At 42.4% G+C, this 14,332-nt stretch overlaps 1 protein-coding gene across 2 annotated transcripts in view; it reads left to right on the top strand.

Moving 5' to 3' along the window:
• The first annotated feature begins 1,234 nt into the window (after positions 1-1,234).
• fam184ab (family with sequence similarity 184 member Ab) overlaps positions 1,235-14,332 on the top strand; it is a 33,600-nt gene continuing 20,502 nt past the window's right edge. Inside the window, exons 1-8 of one of the 2 annotated variants that reach the window (XM_088402788.1) lie at positions 1,235-1,948; positions 10,485-10,604; positions 10,936-11,094; positions 11,363-11,602; positions 11,678-11,761; positions 12,451-12,702; positions 13,624-13,759; positions 13,830-14,011. In XM_088402788.1, the coding sequence (XP_088258914.1) occupies positions 1,772-1,948; positions 10,485-10,604; positions 10,936-11,094; positions 11,363-11,602; positions 11,678-11,761; positions 12,451-12,702; positions 13,624-13,759; positions 13,830-14,011 (1,350 nt within the window). In that variant the 5' untranslated portion in view covers positions 1,235-1,771. The remainder of the gene's footprint in view (positions 1,949-10,484; positions 10,605-10,935; positions 11,095-11,362; positions 11,603-11,677; positions 11,762-12,450; positions 12,703-13,623; positions 13,760-13,829; positions 14,012-14,332) is intronic. The other variant, XM_088402789.1, reaches the window with a different exon arrangement.

Genomic DNA, 14,332 nt, shown 5'->3' with positions numbered 1-14,332 from the left:
CTAATCGTGCCTCTGCTGTTGTTTATATTTAATGATTAGTCTCTATTCTGTATAGATCTAGCTCCAATATTTGCCCCTCAAAGATAAAATTGTCCTCATTCAGCAAAATAGGATAATCGACAGAACTCGCCACGCTAGCGCCGTGCCTTTTCCCTCGAAGGGACATGTTTCCAGATCCACGTCGCTACGGCAGCGAGAGCGAGCGCATCCCGGCATGCTTCACTCCCGCGGAAGTCCATTTATCCGCTGATACGTGGCGACATCGCCGCATTTCCCCCGGCGACGCGCAATCGTAATGCGCGTGCTGTTGTGACAGGCGGCAAAAAGTGAGCGTTGTCTCGCGCCAAGGCTCGCACCTTGCTTCCTACGCTTTGCTCCTCACTCGTGACAAGCTCATGTGGCGTTTATGAAAGACAAAAAAAATGTGTTAAGTGTTTAACCAATGAAAGTGGTCGTACATCAGTCAAGTACTAAAGCAAAAAATGCGATAACTAAAAGTAATCATTTTCTTTAGGTAATTAATTACTAAAGTCACGTGATTTTAGGCGCAGAATACTGAAGTAATCAATGACTTTAAGTACTAAAGAAGTACTATAGAAATTGAGTAAACTATAGTAATCCGTTACTTTAGTACTTGAAGTCATCGATCGATTCAGGACTTGACGCTCAGAATGATCGATCACTTTAGTACCTCAAATAATTGATGACTTTGATACTTGATTGGTCCGGTAACAACAATTTTAGACCTTTATTTAGTCATATGCTTGAAAAATAAGTAAATATATACAAATACTCTATTGGAGTATTATATTAATATATAAATAAGTAAAAGCGATTTGTCATTTGTCTTTGGGACTGAATGACTTAAGTTGTCTTTCGCGTTAAGTAACTAAAAAAAAACAAATAAAAAACAGAAACACACAAAAAACGGTCCGTATGAAAAAGAAAAATCGCGGGAAAAAAATACAAACGCAAACTTTTTTTCTATTCCGAAAACAGTGAATAAAAATCTCAAACAGAAAACATTAAATACAAAAATCTGAAAATATTTGTTTCTTTTTCTCTCCCCGAGTAAACGCTACGGGCTCCCGTACATGTTTACGTCCAGATGTGACTCATTTAAAAATGAGAGGGAGAAGATTGGCCATGTTTGACTCTCATTTGTCTTAGCGTCCGCGGACGTGTCTCCGCCATTCCCACTTTCCGTGAACGCGGCATAGACTGTTGAGGTGATCCATGGCAACAGGAGCGCAGCAGCAGCCGACTTCTGGCTGAGGCTGACGGTGAGACCGAAGCTGGACCTGGGGGGGGGTCCCGCATTCCTCCGCCAGTCCGTCGCACACGTTCAGTCGGTCTCGCGCAAGCTCAATCGAAGCTCCATGTAGCCGCGGAGCACCGACGGGAGGACCAATCGGGCGCGACGGCTCCTCATTTGGGCTCCAAGGTGACCGAGCGGGGAGGCGGGCGGCCGCACGGCAGCCCGACTTCCGCTGCACGTCGGCGGCAGGCGAAACCCGCCGCAGCCGCACCTCGGAGCGTTGACGGCGGCGACGTTCAAGATGCGCTCCGCTCACATCCGCGGATCTTAAAATTCTGCCCCCCCACCCTCCCCAACTCGCAAAATGGGACATTTTTTAAACAGCCTGCTGCGTCATGTTTTGCGTTAGATTTCTGTAAAACGATAAAAAGTCGTTTTTTTTTTCGTTCATCTTTTATGTTTGAATTATTAAAGCCCGCATCTCCATCAAGCATCTGAAGCATCATCGTGAAGATGGCGACTGGCTCGGGATGGCAGCAGTATTACTGCCCTGCCGGTCAGGGGAAATTTACTTCATCTTCATCATCGTCCACATCCACCTCCAGCACCTCCTTCCAGTCCGGCCTGGCTATGGAATATACGCAAGATCTGCACCTAAAGATGAGCAAGAAGATCGCCCAGCTGACCAAGGTAAGGCGCAGATGTTCCGCGGCCTTTTTTTTTTTTTTTTTTTGCTTCCCCGCCAAGCAGTGCAACTCTTCTCCCAGACTCCGTTGAAAACTGCGCATATATTAGATTTGCACCTTTGGCGTTGCGGTTTCCTTACAGCTACGAACATAATTCAATTTATGTTTTGAATTTCTTCAGTCCTGTCATTGAATCGGCGCAAGAAATAACTTGAATGCATGCAGATTTAAACTATTAACTCATTCATTTTTTACATTATTATTAAGACCCCAGACGTTCAATTCCAGGTGCTTATTCATATAGTTTTTTCTAGCCTTTGCCTAAAATTGCGTGGTACTAAATAAATGAGGTACTAAGGTCATTGTATACCCCCCAAAAATCAATTTCATTAGTATCTGAAGAAATGTATTATTTAATACTTAATTACCCAAAGGAATTGATTACCAGGATTTAACTAGCTAAAGTAATGAATGAATGTTATCAATTCGTCGTGTAAAGTAATCCATTACCGGAGTACTTTATTACCTGAAGTAATCTACTGCATTCATACCTTATTAGCAAAAGTAAGTGATTACTCGATTACCCTATAAAATTCAGTTGCTGTTGTACTCATTTGCTAAAGTACCTAAATAATGTCGTTGATGAATTCAGTACTAAACTTCCTAAGGTAATTGATTACCGTAGTATTTACGTACCTTTCATAATCAATTACTTTAGTATTTATTACATTTCAATCTTGCCTTTTTAATCCTTGTGCAGTAGTTTGTCCACTCCTTTGAACTTTACATCAAAGGCATTTCACATCAAAGTAAAAGCGTTTGAAGAAGGCACTAGGGAGCTGAAATTTAACCCAGATGGTGACAACATGCCAAAGTTGAAAACGACATCACCTCTTAGTTATCACACTCGCAGGAGTGTGTCTTCCCTTGGCTAAAATACCACCAGAATGATGCGGAAGAAACTGACCGAAAATTGGTCAAATTACCGCACAAGGAACCAAACAGAAGCGCTACTACGATTCGCAGCAACATTGCGTTTGATTGACGTTTTAAACACGAGCCGAATTCGACAACAACCTCACATGTTACCGAGACCATAACGAGACCATGATAAACATCTACGGGGCAGGCGAGTCTTAAAATGAAAGATTTTTCAAGGAAGTTGGGGCTTAGCTAGCAGTTGTTCCATGGAGAGAGCTAGCGGTGCGGGCCGCCTGAAGGTGAAATCGTTTTGTGGGGATGCCGCATCCATCAGCGAGCCGCGTGCAGGGTCATTAGCCACAACATTAATCACATCAGTCAGTAATCACACACAGCCGCTGTGGCCCGACATTTAACTTGATCATCTTGGCGGTTTCGGAGGCAGCTCGGCCAGTCCGCGCCAACTCTGTGAAATTTCACCCTTTTTGTCCTTCTTTTACCCTCGGTCGCGATGGAGCACCTTTGCTAACGTAACCAGTATCAAAATAGGAACAAAAACAGTCCTGAGAACATTCCTACCACATGTCGCAGCAGAAACTGGGAAAGAGGAATAGAGTCGTAACAGGAAATGCAACACTGCCGGCAAATCGTCTTTCCGAATTACAATGAATGCAAATGCTATTTAAGTATTACGTTGATACTCTTAAAAAAGAAAAAAAACGTGGAAATACTTCCCTTGAATTGAATGAGTTAACATATCGCTTAGTTTGCAAAGCAAGGCTTTGTCGCCAAATCCTGAAAATTGGCTCGCTCCTTTTCAAACCGAAAAATGTACATAATTGGGACATCCCTATCTATGCATGAATATATTGTCGCCTTCATGTGTTGCCTCACCGTTTGTGTTCAAATATCAATCACGTAAAGCATTATAACGTAAATTTGAAGCTGTTCTTTAGCTTGTCTATGGCGTTTCCCATTATGCATTAGCATTAAGCTAACAGGCTTCAATTGTAAGCTATGTAGCAAGATTGAGTTACTATAGGCTTTTTTTTTTATTTTTGCACACAGACAAGTGAATACTTGGGCTTTTAGCTTGTACAATGCTTTACAATGAGCGGCCGGTGTTTTAGAGACTCTCGTTGGACATTTCAAGGACATTCCGAAACTTCCAGCTTTGCCTTGGGGGAGGTCTGGGCTTTGATCACCAACAAACCAAAAAAAACAAAAATGACGCATCCTTTTAGCAGGTTGGAACTCGCGGAGGCTTTCAGCGTGTCATTATCGCCACAAGCCAGGGAGGTCTGGCGGCCTCAAACACACACACACACACACACACACACACACACACACACACACTCTCACACACACTTCTTGTTGGAGGCACAGGTCACTTGATTAGGTACAGCAGAGGCTAGCAGTTGGTGTTGTTGAAATTTTAATGTGCTGCTTTTAAAATGTGACTTGAAGCATTTTTTTTTTATATGACGTAATCCTTGAAAATATTTGCCTTTATCCAAGTTTCCTCTCACCGGTGCAATATCATCAAGAAAACTGCATCACTAATGACAGTGTAAAACCTTGTAAAATAAAGGCATATCAATAGCAAAATTTAGAAGTAAGGTGCCTCGTGTTCCAGTTCATTTGCTCTTAATTTGAAAAGAAAAAGGCACTGTATCTGTCAGGGCATTAAATTAGATTTGCTAATACATTCAGAACGCCCGTTAAAATCTCCCATACCCCTTGATGTGCCTTCATGTACCCCCAGGGGTACTCGTAACCTCATTTGAGAACTGCCGGCTGCAGCGTGGGCTCAAAACCAAAACTCAGCAAAAAAATAAAAAGTTTCAGAGTTTGTTAGATTTTTTATTTTTGTATTTTTGGGAAGTAGTAGAAGCAGCAATACAGCCAAGTATGCCGCTTTAAGCGGTTTAATTTGTCGTAACAATCGTTAGTGCACATTAAAAAATGTGAAATGGCAGAATATCGAGCGGGAAATAAGGAATTGGAATGATTTGGGTGCATTGTTGAAAATAAAGAGGAAAGTCATCTTTGCGTCGTTGGCAAAGAGCAGGAAGTGATGTAACAGCTGTCCAGAGGCCACAGAGCCGGGCCGCATCCCCGTGGCTTCGGCTTTTTAATCTCTATAAACGCCGTACTGGGGGAATGTAAAGCTAGAGGAGATTAATGTGTCTGTGTGTGTGTGTTTCTGTATGGCTATACTTGTGAGTACCGGTTGAATTTCTTCCCGATTTTGAACAGTTTTTACAGGGAATCCCTTGTTAGGGATAGGGGCTAGGAAATAGATGATGCCAACGGATGTCCTTACAAGTACAAAAGTGTGTCTGTGTGTGTACTGTATGCTCGTATTTGTGCGACCGTGTTTTCCTGCCAAAAGGGGACCCGATTCCCTTTTACTGTCTTTGTAGGGACCTTCCGTGTATCATTTTAGTGGACCCCCGAGTTCAGACTTCTTTTTGAGGGTCAAGACTTGCTTTTCGAGTATTAGGCAGTGTTAGGCAATTTCTTGTTAGGTTAAGGGGTCAGGTCACACATTATGTCAAGGGGATGTCCCCACTGTGATAGAAGACCTCCGCGTGTGCGTTGTCACAATTCTTTGTCAGATTTCATCAAGATATTGCAGCCGTGCACCCATAGGCATGCCGACAGCGCACGCACACCGAAAAGCCAGCGTGATTCGATGTGTCATTCTTAGATTTCTTCTCGTCTTTCTCCCGATTGGCCGGCTGTTAATCAGCTCATCGGCCAATGGGAATGCACAAAGAGCGTGATTGTGGTTACCGCGGAGACGCGGCAGCTGCCCTGGTGTGCACGGAGGAGACGACGACGCGAGCTTCGCGGCAAACGTGTGACGGGTGGGTGTCACTACAAAATGGTGGCAGAGTATGAGTCAGCGTTCCTCCTCGGCTTTCCCGCCGCAATCGATAGCTTCTGCGCCCGACGCCATTGTCACTTTGATTTCGATTGATTTCAGCACGCGGAATTGTCGCCTTGCATTTAGCTTGTCACTTGGATTAAGCGGTTGGTACATAGCATCGTGTTTTTCATTTGCCATTTTGCTAGCGTAACCGTTGAATTTCACGCCATTAGCGTGTTTACAACATTTAGCTTAGTTTCATCAAGTACGATTGATTTAGCTCTCGGTTTTTCATTTTCACGTAGCACAAAGAGCTAGCTTGAGTTTGTAGAGAATGTTTACATAGCCGCTAATCGTTGTATGTGTTGCTCAGTAATTGAATTTAAAAGGTAGCTGAGCATTTTCACATGGCACTAAGAGAGCTTTAAATAAAATTGTATTTTGGGTATTTAGCTTAGCAGTTGAGTTTAGAATGAATAACATTTTCACGACATTTAGCTTCGTTTCATCATGAATGTTCGATTTAGCGCATAGTTTAGCATTTTCAGCTTAGCTGTTGAATTTAGCATGATTAGCATTTTCACAGCATTTAGCTTAGCTATATTAAGATTGTTTGATTTGGCACATAGCTTCGCTATTCCATTTAGCATTTCATTTAACAGTTAATCAAGAATATTTTTTACGCAAAATTGTCGTTTGGGTAATACGCTTAGCAGCTCGAATTAGCACATAGCTGAGCATGGTCATTTAGCATTTGGCTAGCGTACTGAAGAAAGTTGTATTTAGCATCGCTTAGCAGGTGAAATTAGAACGTAGATAAGCTTTTTCACGTTCCATTTAGCTCAGCAGTTTAATCAATAATAGTGTTTGGAGAGTTTTGCATAAAATTTAGCTTAGCAGTTTAATCAGGATGATTAGCACTTTTACAAAAATGAGCTAATTTACGTTTAGAATGTTTTTTCATGTAGCATTTCGCTCGACGGTTTTGTGAAAAAGTTCAGCATTTTCATCTTGTTGGTACCTTGTCAAGAATGATCACATGGCATTTTTTTGTCCTGAGTTTTTGGTTTGCCGTTAAATTTAGAATGTAGCTTAGCATTATCACGTTAGCATTTCCCCGCAACATTTTATTTTGCCAGTCAATTCACCTTTTGGTTTACCCCGAATCAGGCATTGTCGGAGACATTATCCGCTTTATTGGCGCCGCCGCTTGCTAACGAGTCCATCAAAGTAGAATGCGCAGCAAGAAAAGAGCGCCACAGTTTCCATGACAACATAGACCCTGAAACAAAAGTGTTCGACTTGCCGTGAGACAAACGCTCTCAAAAGACAACAAACGCAGACTGAACACCGCGCTAATATGCTGAGCCTCGCGCGCTTCATTTTTTGGACTGCGTGTTCTAATTACGGGAAAGTGGAAAGTTACAGCAAGTTTAACTTCTGCAGCACTATTTTTTTTCAACTCATTCAATCCCAACGACGTATTTTTACGGTTTTTTTTTAACATTCAATCCCAGGTACTTATTTGTTTTCAAATTTGACTGAAAAAAAGACTAAAAATAGCTGGTACTCTATGAATCAATGATTAAAGTAATTGATTATTTTAAATTATTAAGTACTATAATAACCAACGACTTTCTTACTTTAGTATTACTTTAATACTAACGTAATCAGTTACTTTGGTACTTTGCAATCTCAAGTACTAAAATCATTAATTACTTTAGGATTTAAGTAATCAATTACATTAGTACTTTAGTACCAGCAATACTTTACTTTAGAACGTACTTTAGTTCTGAACTAATTGATTCACATTTCATGACTTAAATTAATAATCTACTTTAATACTTTAGTACTTTAATCACCATTGACTTCATTCATTCCCAAAAAAAGACTTGACTGATTAGTACTTTAGTTCCTAAAGTAATTATTTACTTCAATACTTAAATTTTTACTGTCCATGTTGGTGGGCTAGCTAGCGCAAACTCCTAGCTGGGGAGTTTTCTCTTGCTTTGTAGTGCCGAGTCACGTGACCCAACGGCAACCTGGGCTTGGCGTTTTGTTAACTGATGAAACGCAGCATATGATGACACAGAAAACGGGAAGGCTGCGGGCTACGCCGTGCCAATGTAAACTGATGGCGGCGCTAATGGAAGTCGCTGCGTGCGCGCGCGTCCCTTCACAAGCTGCGCAGTTCTTCCAGCGCACATCCATGGTCATACCATTCACGCCGTCTGCTCCTCACTTGAGCGCGTGACCACGATGTAGGACGGGTCAGTCAGTTCCGGACGGACTCGGGCACTTTGGGCGCCGTGCTAGGACATTTCACAACCTCCACTTAAAATGAAAGCCTTCCATGTCAATTGACATTATTTTAGCCTTTTCTACTTGTGAATTTTGGGGTTAGGATTAAAACACCAGATGGTCCCCATGCTAGAATTGTTCAACTCAATTTCTCGTGTGCCGCCTCTCGTTACCTGTCAAGGTAATGATTTAGTTTTGTGAACATATCTCCGCTTTAAGTTGAATATTTTTCTGTGGACGAATATTTATTTATGATGATGTTTTTAGAACACTTTACATTGATTAATTTTTGTGGAAAAATAGTTATTAATCAAGTTATTTGTTTTGGATAACAGATTTCTTCTATGATCCAAAAGGACGCTTGATGTCGATTATTTATTGTGGACCAATACGAATGAAGTTTGAAAGTGTCTAAAGTTTAATAAATCAGACATTGAGAACCACAATGGATTCAATGCAAATGTATTGCATATTTATCTTTAAACCAATACCGCCATCTAGTGGAGTAAGAAAAAATTACAAACGCAAACTAAAGCTTCAGTTCCCCATCTACTGTACTACCGTAATTCCCCAAATATAAGACGCACTTTTTCCCCCAAAAAAGAAGGCCGAGATTATGGGTGTGTCCTAACTTTAAAATGGACAATTTTGTATTGGCCGTATACTTACTTTACATGAAACACCGTAATGGGACAAGCAAGAGGGCGGACGTCAATTGGCAATCTGCAATTCATGTTAGCTGAGGTTGTTAGGACATTATTTTCCAGAAAAGAAGCGAGCAGACTGAACCAACGTCCAAGTACATCCTTTTTCACATGCATAAATATTACCGACACAAAGTGGATCATGTAAAAGTGATGATGTCTCCATCTGATTCAATCAAGAGTGAAGAGAGAACACAAATTTGACTTGTTTATTAATTGTGGTCTTTTGGCATATACACACAATCGTAGCTTAGTGGAAGACGGACGCTAAGCACCTTTGGGTATTGATGGCAAAAACAACTTGAGCTGTGTCGCAAGGAAAAGAAAAAACAACATGACACTGGCGCTGCGTTCACTGTCCGTTCGCAACGTGGGGAAATCTGAAAGACACTTAGCTTAAGGCGCAACAAATATATCATTTATGGATGATGGGCCCTAAGATGATGTTTCCTATAGATTTGACATTGTTGCCTAACTTTTGGTGCGTTTTATAACCCGTAACATAGAAAATACAAGAATTTGATTGTACAATTAAGGGTTTATTTATTACGGGAATATGGTGAAAGTGTTGACCGCTGGCATTTCCACGGTCAAGTCCGCCATTTTGCGTCCCATTCCAGGTGTACGTCCTCCGCCCGTATAGCAATACTAGCTAGCGCTTTGGGCAGGCGGGCTAGCGGTGACATCATGCCATCAGGCCCGGGCTGGATTAGAGATTTGTAGCTTTGAGCAGCGCGCCGCTGGTGACTCATCTGACCTGATTTTGCATAGAGGCAGCAGCAAAATCAGCCCCTGGCAGAAAAAAAAAAAAAAAAGGGGCCATGAATAACTCTTGAATGCTGGATGCCGTGACGTATGCTCAAACGGAAATTACACACGTAGAGCCAATCCAAAGTACCGTCAAAGACGGTATTTCGAATTGAAAATTTAAAAAAAAAATGTTGGCATTTGGTCTGTGGGTTTTCGGTTTGCCGATGACCTCATTGTAACCGATTGAGGTAGCTCCGCAATTTGTTGCCATTTCGCCGATAAAGCTGCGGGCCGACGATTGTTTATTTTTTTTGTCACGTCCGCCTTTCTTTGGCTTGTTCCGACGTCCGCTCGATCAAGCGCTGTCGCCGGTGTCCAGTTGCCATGGCAACCCGCCAGTCGACTCCATACTGTATTTGTGAGTGCAGGCGTGAAAGAGAAAGTATTTAACCCCCCGTCCTCCGCTCCCGCCTTACCTGTCGCCACTGCAGGTAATTACCATCTTCCCACTCAGCTCTAAAAATATTCCCAGTCTCTACAGGCAGACATTGGGCCAAAATGTTCTCGATGGAATTTTGGCGCTGTTGGAAGACAATGAGAAACAAAGAAAAACTTTTGAAATGTTCATTGCTCTTTTTTTTCCCCGCTAACAAATTGGTGAAGAGTACACTTTAGTATGTATTGACAAGGCCTACTAAGACAGTTTATCTTTCTTATCCCAACCAAACTTTTTAAGTCTGTGCAACTTTTTTAGTGTTTTTTGTTTGTTTGTTTTCTACATGCATTCTTACACTTACACATGTTTTTTTTTGAGGGGGGGGGATAAGAAATTAAAGTAAAAAAGCATGTAAATGGGCCTTATGTTTGAGCATTTTTCGGTATGTGGTCCTCAAAGGGAAAAATGTGGACACCACTGTTATGTCCTTCATTTGCACCAACACCTTTGACCCGATTTGGGTTATTTCTGCCTGATCTTTCCGCTTGCGCAGGTGATCTATGCACTCAACACTAAAAATGACGAGCACGAGGCGGCCATCGCCACCCTGAAGGAGGCTCACGAGGAGGAGGTGCAGCAGATCCTCTCTGAGACCAGGGAGAAGATCTTGCAGGTAGCCCACAATACTTTTTTTTATGTATTCATTTTTTATTCCTTGTGCATTATTTTGAGCGTTTTTGGTCATTTTCTTCCACATCATTCCGGCACATTCCTGCTAGTCAGATAACTAAGTGGAGGTGTTATGTTGAACTTTGATATGTTGTCACCATCTGGGTGAAATTTCAGCTCCCTAGTGTCTGCTTTCCATACTTTTCCTTTGATGTGAAATTCTGTTCATGTAAGGATCTAGATTGGAGAAAATAGTGGACTAGGGTTCAAAAGGTGGAGCACAAGTGAACCAGTTTTATTTTCAATGTATTTTTTTATTTGACCCCCCCGTATAGTACAAAAGCAAGATCAGCGACGAGATGGACCTGAAAAGGCGCATCCAGTCCTTGGAGGAGTCCATGGAGCTCCACGAAAGGATGAAGAGGCAGGCGCTGGCTGAGTTTGATAACTACCGGCAGAGAGTAGAGGACCTCCAGCTGTGCACCGAAGCTCAGGTAGAAGTCATGCGAAAATGAAGCTTCAGGAAGCACTTGGTTTTTGTTTTTTTTTCTTTTACTCCTCTACATAGTGCTCTTTGGTTCGGTGGGAATGTATTCCATTGCCATTGTCTCTTTCAACCATGCAGAGGAGTCCAAACATGATAATTACTTCTTGAAGCTTCATGAAGCTTCATTCGGGCGTCGCTTTTCATCCGCACCTTTGCTCTTTGCATCGGCAGCTAATTTGAGTGACTTTAAGCTAACTTGCGACCTTGGCTCCCAGCACACGCAACGGGTGGTGTCCATGTCGCGGGAGGTGGAGGAGATGCGGCGCTCCTTCGAGGAGAAGCTGCGCACCTTCGGCCAGGCGCAGGCGCAGTTTGAGCAGGAGAAGAAGGTGGCGCTGGAGGAGCTCAGGGGCCAACACCGTCAGGAGGTCCAGGAGCTCCTCCGCAGCCACCAGAGCCACAACGCCAACTACAGCAAAGACCAGGAGAAGCTGGGCCAGCTCCACAAAGCCGAGGTGCGCTGCAGAAGCTCCGTTCTGACCCAGGGAAGGGAACCTGGTCTCTGAATCCATTTCTTTTTGCTTTCTCAGGTGGATTCCCTGACTGAGCGAGTGGAAGAGCTCAAACAGGACAAGAAGAGACTAGTGGACGAGTACGAAGCCAAACTTAGCAAGGTACTGCTGCAGAACTTCCACGACCTCCGCCAAGGCTTAAAAATTACTCATGGGCCGATGTTACATTCTGACCCTGAGCTAAATGAATCACTATTAAAATTTCAGCTCTATTTTTTTCCATAGAACTTAATCTGTTATATTTTTAAACAATTTCTTAAAGATCTGATAAAAGTGAATACATGAACCTTCTTGTTTTTTAACTTTTTTTTTTAGCAAGTCACATGTCTGTTAAGCTATTTTTCGGACAGGCTTCTTCCTCCTTATCCTCCATGCCAAAAAGCAACAAAATAAAACAGCGATTGCCATTAATTTTGTTTCAAAAACACCTCTAGAGTCAACTCTGCGAGCACTCGCGATACCATATCAGCAGTTCTGTTATTTTCAAACTGTACCGTGATTCCATGAAATACTATGAGACTCTTAGAGGAAAAATCCTCTAAAATAAGTGACATATTTTCAAAACAACATCAAATATGATCATTTATAAGCAGGTTTGTATGACTAGCATGAGCATAAATTTGATTGACAAAAAGAGTACTTAAGTTTGCCTTATCTGAAGTTGCGTTTCGAGAGCCATCTCGTAAGCTCGTAAAATTGCGCGAAGGGTGCACTATCGTAACTCGATTTCACGGTGATTTCATCGATCGTTCCGCGCCTGGTCGGAAAATGATGGCCGCCCTTCTTCCCAGGCGCAAGCCTTCTACGAGCGCGAACTTGAGGCCATGAAGCGAACGCAGCAACTGACGGCCGACAACCTGCTGGCCTGGAAGCGCACCGAGGCCGAGCTGCGGCGAGAGTTTCAGACGCAGGAGGCGGCGCTGCAGAAGACTCTGGGCAAGCTCCGCACCGAGCTGGCGCGCGTCACCGAGGAGGCGCGCGAACACCGCGAGCGCTCGCACAAGCTGCAGGCTTCGCTGGCCGCCTCCGAGAGCAACGTCAAGGCAAGTCACCCACAAAACTTGATTATTTTTCATAAAGGCTAGATAGAGTATTAGTGTGTCGTCACTCTACATGTGTTGCGGCACTCTTTGTGTTCGAGTATCTGTTCCTGAAACTAGAAAAGAAACAAAAAAAATCAGTCTCCGGAGGTACTTAAAAAAGACAGATGTCTTGCTTTAATATAAAACATTACATCATGTATTTTTGAATCAAAATTAATACTATTCCTGATGTAAGACTGAAATTACGCTGAAATATTTTTTTATTTTCAATCTCATCATAGATCTTGTAAATGTTTATTTTACTATTTATTATTTGGATTAAAATTTCACATAGTCCAAAAATATCAGTGTGTGATTTTATCTATATATTGCTCTTTGACACACTCAAATATTTGAAATAAAACCAAAATCATTCCAATTTTCCAAAGGATTTTTTCACCATTGTTCTTTTTTGATGTGTGAAACGTCATAATCAGTTCATTTTAAACAGTTTAAAAGTGCTACATTGTAAAAATGAAGTATTATCATCATTACAAAAACACAATTTTTATCAATTAAAAAAGATGTTCAGTAAGGTGTTTTTCAAAATGTCGATTAATAATAAATATAAATTCATTTCAATATAAAGATAGAAAATTAACAAAATAATTAAATGAATCATAATATATATAAATATATACAATATATGTATAATTGTAAAAATACATAAATAAAATAAAAATATATATGAATGTATAGATTTGAAAAAAAAAATATATATATATATACTTACATATATAATTTATATTTTATAAATATATATATATATAATTTATTCTTTATAAATATGTATATGTGTGTATAATTGAAACGATCCGGACGTGCGTCAGCATTCGTCAGGCGCGCGTTTCCCGATCGAACGAACGGATCCAATGTCTCCAGGAGCTGAGCAAGCAGCTGGACGAGGTGACGCAGAACTCCGAGATCGTGGAGATCCGCCAAAAGGAGGCCGAGTGCGAGCTGGAGGCGGCCCGGGATCGAGTTCAGCAGCAGGCCACCGAGATCCTCCTGAAAGCCAGTGAGCCCCGCCCCCGCGCCGCCGTCCCGCCGGCGAGACGGCGGCTCTCAGCTCGGCCCGCCGCCCGCAGGTCAGATCAGCAGCCTGCAGGCCACGCAGATGACCCAGGAGGCGGCCGTGCGCGACCTGGACAACGAGCGCAGCCGCCTGAAGGACAAGGTGCTGAGGCTGGAGGAGGAGCGGGAGGCGCTTCACGCTCAGAGCCGGGCGCTGGAGGACAGGCACAAGCAGCAGCTCCAGTCCCTGCACAAGGTGCGCTTCGGAAAAAAAAACAACAAAAAATGCTGTCCTAACTAAACAGCCTCCGTCCGTATTCTAACAGCCCTTGCTAGATACCAAAAAGACATTTTGTCATGGTCACAGTGCAGTTTTCCAACTTAGACATTAAAATGAAGCAGTAATCGTGTGAGTAATCGTGAATTTCCTCTGAAATTCACTGTTTTGTAGCGGATTAAACTGAATGTTACGCCGCAAAGTCCGTTTTGTTCCAAATCAACAGGTTCACATCACTCTCAGCTGTGTAAATTTGCGCCTCATGTAAAGGCACGAACTGCGTGTCCGTTTCCCCGATGT

Source organism: Hippichthys cyanospilos, chromosome 20 (assembly GCF_059441005.1).
Source record: "Hippichthys cyanospilos isolate Australia breed blue-spotted pipefish chromosome 20, RoL_Hcya_1.0, whole genome shotgun sequence".
Taxonomy (NCBI): Eukaryota; Metazoa; Chordata; class Actinopteri; order Syngnathiformes; family Syngnathidae; genus Hippichthys; species Hippichthys cyanospilos.
This window is presented reverse-complemented; position numbering and strand designations above follow the sequence as displayed.